This window comes from Castanea sativa, chromosome 5, assembly GCF_040712315.1.
Source record: "Castanea sativa cultivar Marrone di Chiusa Pesio chromosome 5, ASM4071231v1".
Classification (NCBI taxonomy): Eukaryota; Viridiplantae; Streptophyta; class Magnoliopsida; order Fagales; family Fagaceae; genus Castanea; species Castanea sativa.
Window position 1 is genome coordinate 63,653,114 of NC_134017.1, and position 9,163 is coordinate 63,662,276.

At 39.5% G+C, this 9,163-nt stretch overlaps 1 protein-coding gene across 1 annotated transcript; it reads right to left on the reverse strand.

Annotated features, from left to right (window-relative positions):
• Positions 1-292: 292 nt before the first annotated feature.
• LOC142635597 (uncharacterized) lies at positions 293-2,005 on the reverse strand. Its single transcript, XM_075809735.1, has 3 exons — positions 1,323-2,005; positions 980-1,196; positions 293-655 (listed from the first exon to the last, which is right to left on the reverse strand). Exons 1-3 carry the CDS (start codon positions 2,003-2,005, stop codon positions 293-295), a joined length of 1,263 nt encoding a protein of 420 aa, XP_075665850.1.
• Positions 2,006-9,163: the final 7,158 nt, after the last annotated feature.

A 9,163-nucleotide genomic window follows, 5' to 3' on the forward strand; every position in this document is an offset into this window, starting at 1 on the left:
CTGGCGCCAGTGGTCTTAACTTCACGTTCAAGTCATAACCCTGTATAAGCTTGTGCTGATAGTATGCTAGCTGAACCATAGTATTTTCCCTTCATTCCTCAACTAAGTCTAAACTCTTTTCTAACAATCCATCATTATTTCTCGAACTAAAAGAGCTCGTTCTCAGCGTTGGCAAACCTGTCTCGAGAGAAATTACCACCTCGGTCTCATAGGTCATTGAAAAAGGAGTTTCTCCTGTGGACCTACGAGGTATAGTCCTATAGGTCCACAGAACATGCGGCAGTTCTTCCACTCATCTTCCCTTAGTATCATCCAACCTCTTCTTAAGTCCATTGACTATTACCTTATTAACAGCCTCAGCTTGTCCATTTCCTTGCGGATAAGCCAGAGTGGAATATTTATTTGTAATACCCAGATCGCAACAATATCTTCTGAAGTCCTTACTATTAAATTGAACACCATTATCTGAGATAAGGGTATGAGGAATTCCAAACTGGGTAACTATGTTCTTCCAAACAAACTTTCTTATGTCCAGATCCCTGATGTTTGATAATGGCTCAGCTTCAACCCATTTAGTAAAGTAGTCTGTGCCGACTAGCAAAAATCTCTTATTCCCCGCAGCCGTGGGGAAGGGTCCTACTATATCCAAGCCCCACTGAGAAAAAGGCCAAGGACTGGATAGAATATTGAGCACTCCCCTTGGTTGATGAATGTTCGGAGCAAACCTCTAGCATTGGTCACACTTCTTCACATATTTAAGTGCTTCCTTCTACATATTAGGCCACCAATATCCTTGAGTAAAAGCTCTATGGGACAAGGATCTTTCCCCTGTATGACTTCCACAAATTCCTTTATGCAACTCTTCTAGAAGCAGCTCCGTCGCTTCTGGGTGTATACATAGTAGGTATGGTCCAGAAAAAGAGTGCTTGTATAACTTCTAATCCTCGGACAGCAAAAACTAAGGAGCTTTCCTTCGTACTTTGTCAGCTTTGGCTTTTTCTTCAAGTAGGATATTCTCTTTAAGATATAGCACCACAGGGTCCATCCAGGTGGGTCCCACTTTGATCTGATGAACACGAACTACATCTACATTTATCTTCGTAGGCATACACAAATCTTCTACTAAAATAAACCGAGGTAAACTGTATGCCAAGGACGTTGCCAAGGTGGCTAGAGAGTCGGCATGAATGTTCTTGCTTTTGGAAATTCTCACTAAAGTGAAAGATTCAAAAGTTGATTGCAAACATCTAACCTAACTCAAATATTCTCGCATTCTTGAGTCTTTAGCTTCCAGCTCCCCTTCCACTTAGCCTACAACCAACCTTGAATCCGAGAACATCTCCACATTCTTCCCTCCCATTTTCTGAACCATGTTCATTCCTATTAGCAAAGCTTCATACTCGGCTTCATTATAGGTGGCTAAAAAACCCATTCTCAAAGACTTTTCAATGACGATCTTATTTGGAAATATTATAACCAACCCTACTCCAGATCCTCTTTGATTTGCTGCACCATCCACGTACACCTTCCACGATAAAGATTGCTTCAAGGAGATCATGCCGACTGATTTTTCATCCATTTCCGATCTCTTCGTATGCTCTTCTAATGAGGGATTAGCAAACTTGGCTACCAATTCAGCAAGGACCTGACCTTTCACAGAGGTATATGGCATGTACTTTATATCAAAAGCCCCTAGAATTTTTCCCCACTTGGCAATCCTTCCCATATAATCAACGCTCCGAAGTAGATACCTAAGCGGGAGTTGGGTTAAGACCACAACTATATGAGACTGGAAATAATAAGGAAGCTTTCGCGTGGCATACACCACTGCCAAAATGGCTTTTTCCAACAATAAGTAGCGAATCTTGGCTTCGTCCAACGATTTACTTACATAATAGATCGGCCTCTGAACACTATTGTCAACCCTTATCAATACCAAGCTAACACCATGGGAAATTATAATGATATAAGCAAACAATACCTCATCTACCTTAGGCCTAGACATAATAGGTGGCCGAGAAAGATACTCTTTGAGCTGTTGAAAAGCCAAAGCACACTCCTTAATCCATTCAAATCTTTTCCATTTATTTAGTAACTAGAAGAAAGGCCTACATCTGTCCACACACCAAGAAATAAACCAATTAAAGCAGCCATCATTCCTATCAATCTCTGAACTTTCTTAGGATTACGAGATGACTGCAAACTATTAATAGCCTTAACTTGATCAGGGTTAACTTCGATTCCACGATGTGTAACCATGAAGCCTAGAAATTTACTAGATCTCATGCCAAAAAAGCATTTGGAAGCATTTACACGCAACTTATACTTCCTTAGTGTCTTGAAGATGTTTTCAAGATTCCCAACATGCTTGAACACCATTTTACTCTTTACCACCATGTCATCCACATAAACTTCAATGCTCTTTCCCAACTGCGACTCGAACATCCTAGTCATCATCCTTTGGTAAGTAGCCCCTGCATTTTTCATACAAAAGGCATTACCTTATAATGATAGGTTCTAGTAGGGGTAACGAAGGTTGTTTTCTCTTGATCATCCAAAGCCAAAGGTATTTGGTGATAACCTTGAAAAGCATTTAGGAAACTCATCCGAGGATGCCCAGCCGTGGCATCCACCAACTGATCAATACAAGGCATGGGGAAAGAATCCTTGGGACATGCCTTATTCAAATCAGTAAAGTCTACGCATACCCACCATTTGCCATTCTTCTTCTTAACTACCACCATATTGGCCAACCAATCGAGATAAAATACCTCCTTGATAGCTCCTACTTTCTTGAGCTTAATTACTTCCTCTTTGACAGCTTCAGAATGTTCTTTAGATGATCGCTGAGGTGGTTGCTTCCTTCGTATCACAGCGGGGTTGACATTCAAATGATGACAAATGAAACACGGATCGACTCCCGGGGCCTCATAAGCATTCCAAGCAAAGACATCAAGGTTTCCCTTAAGGAACTTCACCAATTCCTCCTTCTCCTGAGAAGGCAGCTGGTGGCCTATCTGAAAATACTTTTCTTTATCATCGCCTATAGCAACTCGCTCTAAAGCTTCACACTCTACTTCAATCAATAGATCCCTTGATAACCTAGGCTCTTTTAATTGCTAAAAATCATGATCATCTGATAACGATGACCCAACTCCAAACTGATGTCTAATTGCAGCCACCATACACTGCCTGGCCGTAAATTGGCTTCTGATCAGCTCTTCAACCCGATCTTCGGATGGATATTTCGCCTTCAAATGCAAAGTGGAAGGGACAACCCCCATGGCATGAAGCTAGGGTGTCGCCACAATGGCCGTGTATGGAGAATATGCATCCACCACTATGAAGTTGACCTCTACAACTTCTGACCCTGTTTGTACCAGCAACTTGACTTGTCCTATTGGTATAAACATCTTCCTATCAAAACCTACTAGAGGTGAATCATAACTAGTCAAATCTTCTAGTTATAATCCTAAACCTCTATACAAGTCGGGATACATAATTTCCACCCCACTACCTTGATCCACCATAACACTCCTCACGTCATACCCCCTATCCTAAGTGTGACCACCAGAGTATCATCATGTGGCTATATAGTCCCAAATTTATCCTTCTCTGAGAAACTCAATGCCAATTGTAATGCAACCTTTGCTCTCTTATGCCCATTAATTAGAGTTCTTAGATAATGGCCAAGCCACAGTCATTACCCTGGAAGGACACAAATCCGCCCTTCTAGGGGTTACAAAAATGACATTAATGGTGCCCAATGGAGGCCTCGAAGAGATGTTCCCTTGAGTACCTGAGCTCGTATGACTAATTTGCCCATTAGGCTTATATAGGAACTGTTGCAACCTTCCCTCCTTAACCAATTGCTCCAAATGATACCATAAATTTCTGCAATTCTCGGTGGTATGTCCGCGTTCCTGGTAGTACTGACAATGAAGGTTCTGATTATGTCCTGTGAGGTCTCCATTCATCTTGTTAGGCCATTTGAAGTATGGTTCATTCTTGATTTTCTCTAGAATCTAATGAACTGGCTCTCAGAATACCTTGTTGACGGCCTATGGTACAATACCAACCTCAGTCTGCCTGGTGAAGTGTCGCTGAGGACGATTATCATTGTATTTGTCCGATCTGAAGTCCCTCTTGTCCTAAGAGACCACTTTTGCCTTTCCTTTACCTAACTGCTGGTCCTCCTCAACCCACTTATACTTATCAATTCGGTCCATAAGCTAGCACACACTACTAACTAGTTTCCTAATTAATGACTTCCTCAACCCATGCTTGGTACCTTGAAAGTTCTAATGGCCACATCATCAAAATCCCCATCAATCTCATTGAATATCTCCTAATATCTATCTGTGTACGTTTTTAAGGTTTTATCCTCTCGCGTGGCCATGGACAACAAAGAATCCAAAGGCTGAAGGACCCTACTACATGTAATGAAGCGAGATCCAAATGCGTGAATAAGTTCCTTAAAGGAATTAATGGACCCTGATCCCAAGCCATCAAACCACCTTATCGCAACAGGCCCCAAGCTAGAGGGGAAAACCTTGCACATCAACGCTTCGTTCTTGGAGTGCATAGCCATCCTTTGGTGAAAATGGCTTACGTATTCCACAGGGTCAGGGAGACTTAGAAATTTGATTCAACGCCTTACCCATAGCATCAGTTCCTAAGCCTCTAGTGGACGAATTCTTATTCCTACGATTATGGGGGCCACTATCTTCATACAAGTAAGACTCACTAGGGGGAGTTCTTGACCTTCGCCTATAGCTATCCCCCTCATTCTCATTCTCACCGAAAGAAGAGTCAAAGATGGACTGAACTCACCTCTGTTGTTAGTGACGTAACTTTCTCTTCAAACTGTCAATTTCCAATTGCATGGCCCTGGCTTTCTCTTCATGGGAGACTCTACTTCCACCTCATGATTGACTCCTGCTCGTATGGGTGGTATGTACACTTCCCTCCCGATCTCCACCTTGTTCGATAATGTGAACATCATCTTGACACTGAGACCCCCTAGACTCTACTTGGTGTGGACCTGAATTTGCTATAAATAAACCTCAAACTCACTAAAAATCCAAGATTTTCCACAGATGACACCAATTTTAAGGACGCAATCCATGCCTAGGCCAAACGAGAAGGAGGGTATAGACCCAAAGAGCCCAATACAATAAATTTATAAAGTATGGGTAAAAAATCTTGATTCTAATGAGTTTAAATGGTAACAACAATAGCCCAAGATCACCAAACAATAAGGATGGACAGGTTTAAAAGATGAAATTTATCCTCTGACTCAAGCCGAGAACCAAGTGCTTATATTTCTCTTCCCTTAAAGATTCATGAACAATATTCAGTCTACAACGTTTCTCTTTCTATATCTCGATCCCCTCTTCTCCAGGGCCTCCTTCCTTCTTATACTTCATTCCCCCTTCATCATTGCTCTCCACGTGTAGATCCAGACTGCTAACATGGATACTTGTCCCATCAGCACCTCCCTGAAGTCTTTAGGTAATAGTTGTAAGGCTGAGAATCACTGTTCAAATATCACTTCCTCATTAATGCGGCCAAAGACTTAGGTACAAAGCATTCAATGCGATGGTAGCAGCTTTCTGTGAGATACTTTCCAATCGCCCTTGCTCTCTATGCCCTTATGAAACATATCTTCGTCTCCACGACCTTCCAAAATATCATTCTAGTCAACACGACGTACTACATGATCCTCACCGCATTTAGCCGAGAATGCACCCCTCCTCGGATTATTTATATTCGCTTCGTCTGCCATATTTGCTTTTGGGTTTGCAAGTTGGGTATCATTATTACCATCAATTCGTCCTCGGCCATGTAAGCGTCCTCGGACCAAAACCTATGGCCCAAAAACGTATCTTAGGCCTTTTATCCCCACAACTACCATTCCATGTGGCATCCCATACTGGATTGAAGCACTATGGGAGGGACTAAGGAAAATGGGTATTAACTTATTGCCATTCATCCAAAAGTTTTAGTTTAGGAACCTCAATACATATCTTTGGAATTGCTTTCCAGGGCTTAAAATTGCAAGCTTTAGTTTACCATATATATGCGTATATAATCTGTATTTAATGTAATCTCTTTATTTATTGCCTTGCACTGTGAAAAAGGAATCAAAGTCATGAGGAAACAACGTTTTTTGTCCATTTTTGTTTTGTTTTCTAACGACTGTTAGAACTAACGAGGTGATCGTCACCTCTCCACAATTTTGTTGGCCAGAAAAGTTTGCATTTGTCCTACTCTTATCCACGTTTACTCATCTCCTACCTCATTCTTTTTGTTAAAATCTTTTTGGTAGTACACTAGTACTTCATTTTCATACACAGAGAGAGAGAGAGAGAGAGAGAGAGAGAGAGAGAGAGAGAGAGAGAGAGAGAGAGAGAGAGAGATGGGAAACAATGATAATCTTCCTTTTTTTGTAACAAAGCCAGCAAAGGGACGCATCCTTTTCCAATTCTATGCACTTTCAATTTTCGTGGGAATATGCTTGATCTTTGTATATAGACTGACCCACATACCAGAAGAAAAAGAAGTTGGAAGATGGGCTTGGATGGGATTGTTTCCCTCAGAGTTCTGGTTTTGTTTTTATTGGTTTTTTAGCAAGTTTCCTTTATATATAAACTGGTCTTTTTACAAGAAGTAGTGTACTTGTAAATTTAGAATATCATTGGTTACGAATTATGTTGTCAGCAAAAACTCCTAAAACATGTTATATTTCTTCATATCAATTTGTATTCGCCCTCAGAGTAGATGGATTGCAACAAAATTTGGTTCTTAATTGATATAATGCTGACCTAATTCTCTAAGACTTTAATTAGGATTAAGTTGAAAATTCATAATCTAGTCTTATGTTTAGAAAAAGACTAAATTTTAGGACTAATTTGAAAATTCATAATTTAGTCAAGAAACATTACTTAACCAGTTTATGCCTCCATATTCTCGGTTCAAGTGTTTATGACTATGCTATGATTTTTTATAGTGTTACATTTTTTACTTGGAATTGACCAAGTTATTTCTAAATTTTGAGAGGAAAAAAAAAACAAAATAGTCAATTCAATGAGGATACAGTTACCATAAATAATCTCATTAATTTCAACTTTAAGTGCTAATCCAATACAATGTCCACAACAAAAATTTGAACTATCTAGAACTCATAATTTCAAATTTAAACATTTTGCTTGTCTTTTAGATGAAGCAAATGAAAAGATTCATGTGTGTTTATATATATAAACATAAACTTATACATATGTTTATGTTTTTAAGGTACATTGCATATGAAGTAAACTTTCATACTAATAAAAATATGAACTTGCAAAGAGCTTTATTGATCATCTGGTTGGTACTTTCTAGTATTTCCAAGACATTTAGGGTTTAAAATATATGTGTGTATATATATATATATATAACACATACACACACATGTGAACTTACAATTTTTATTTTTAGTTTTTAGAAACATATATAATAGGATTTTAATGTGATAATTGTAAGGGCAGGTCCTAAGCCCAACAAGTGAAAGGATTAAGGCCTAAAGAGCCCAATACAAAGAGTTTGTGGGGAGTGGGCTAAGAACTAGGCTTCAATGAATTGGATCTCGCTCACAATGGATTGAAGATCTTAAGAAAGACAAAGAAAAACAAGCTTTATGTAAAGAAATCCTTTTGAGGAAAAGTCCGAGGAAAATTGTTCTTGAATATATTTCTTTCAGACTTGATTACAATTACAATTCTCAATGTTACAGTATATTTTCTACAGATTTTTAGATGGCTCCCTATGAAAAGGGGTTCTTTCTTCCTTATATTCTCCTGTTTTTCTTCATCTCCACCCTCTACGTGTAAGTCAAATTGCTTGCTTTAATCCTTGTCCCATTAGCACATTCCTGAAGTCTTTGCAAGTAGTTGTAAGACTGAATATCAATGTTCAAGTATCACCTCTACATTAATGTAGCCAGAGAGTTAGTTGCAGAGCCTTTAATGCGGTGGTAGCAGCTTTCTCTTAGATATTTCTTATCTTCCCTTTGTATTATTCCCTCATGATGTTTATCCTTACCAGTAGAATCGTCCAGAGTATGCCCTTGACGGCAAATCAAACTTTTTGACCTCTACTTTGCCAAGCCAAGGAGGCATTTCTCCTCGGACTACCTTCCCAAACCTTCATGACCAAAACCTTCCAAAATACACTGATTTGCACTTCTTCACTAACATCTACTCGTCCTCGAACTACTAAATGTCCTTGGACAAGGTCCACGGCTCAATATATATTCCTGGGCCTTCTATCCCTACAATAGCCCTTCAAAATTCATTTCTTTTGCTCCTTGGAAAAAAAAGGAGAATTTTGATATTATAAAAATTATTTTGCTCTTCCCACACATCACCTCTATTTGTGCAGGTGTCTTTTCAAGTGCCTAGAAGCACGGACCTAATGCTTTGGCATCCATGATGCATTTGCATTTAATTTTTGTGGCTCCATGTTTCCCACATTCTACGATACAATGGATATCTAATGGCTGAAGATTTTATGGGAACTTGAGCGGGATTTTTCCCGCCTGCTTTTCCCTCTCACACATATATTGCTTGAAGACTTCATTGATTTCACTATTTGCACTTCCCAAATCTCCAGAACTAGTCCAAGGAGTCCTACTTCCCTTCCGTAAGTCATTTTCACTATTCTTCCCTTCTTAGTTTCTTTTCTATTTCTTTTTATTTAGAGCCCTCTCTTTCCTCCGCCCCTCTAACTTCACTTCGTCTCCTTAGTACCTTTAATTTTCCTTTCACATGGGTAGATTTGTTTACCTAGTAGACACCCCAAATACAGGTTGAACCTTAACACTTAGGAATATAATTAAAACCACAAGATACCAAAATACAGAAAACACACACACACACACACATATATAATTCAAGAGGCTCCAAAAAAAAACCCATAAATCCCAAAACAAACCCTCAATAATTTGAAATCCAAATTGAGAAAAATGGCAAATCATGAAAAGCAAACCTTCAGATCGCAACACCATGGTCATGGCGGCTTTGGCATGTTTACAAGCTCAAGCAACGAATCTGGTCGCCTGTGTGGCGATATGCTTCGGTGTGAGGTGTGGTGGAGATTCGGGCAAGAGGAAGTAGAGGAAATC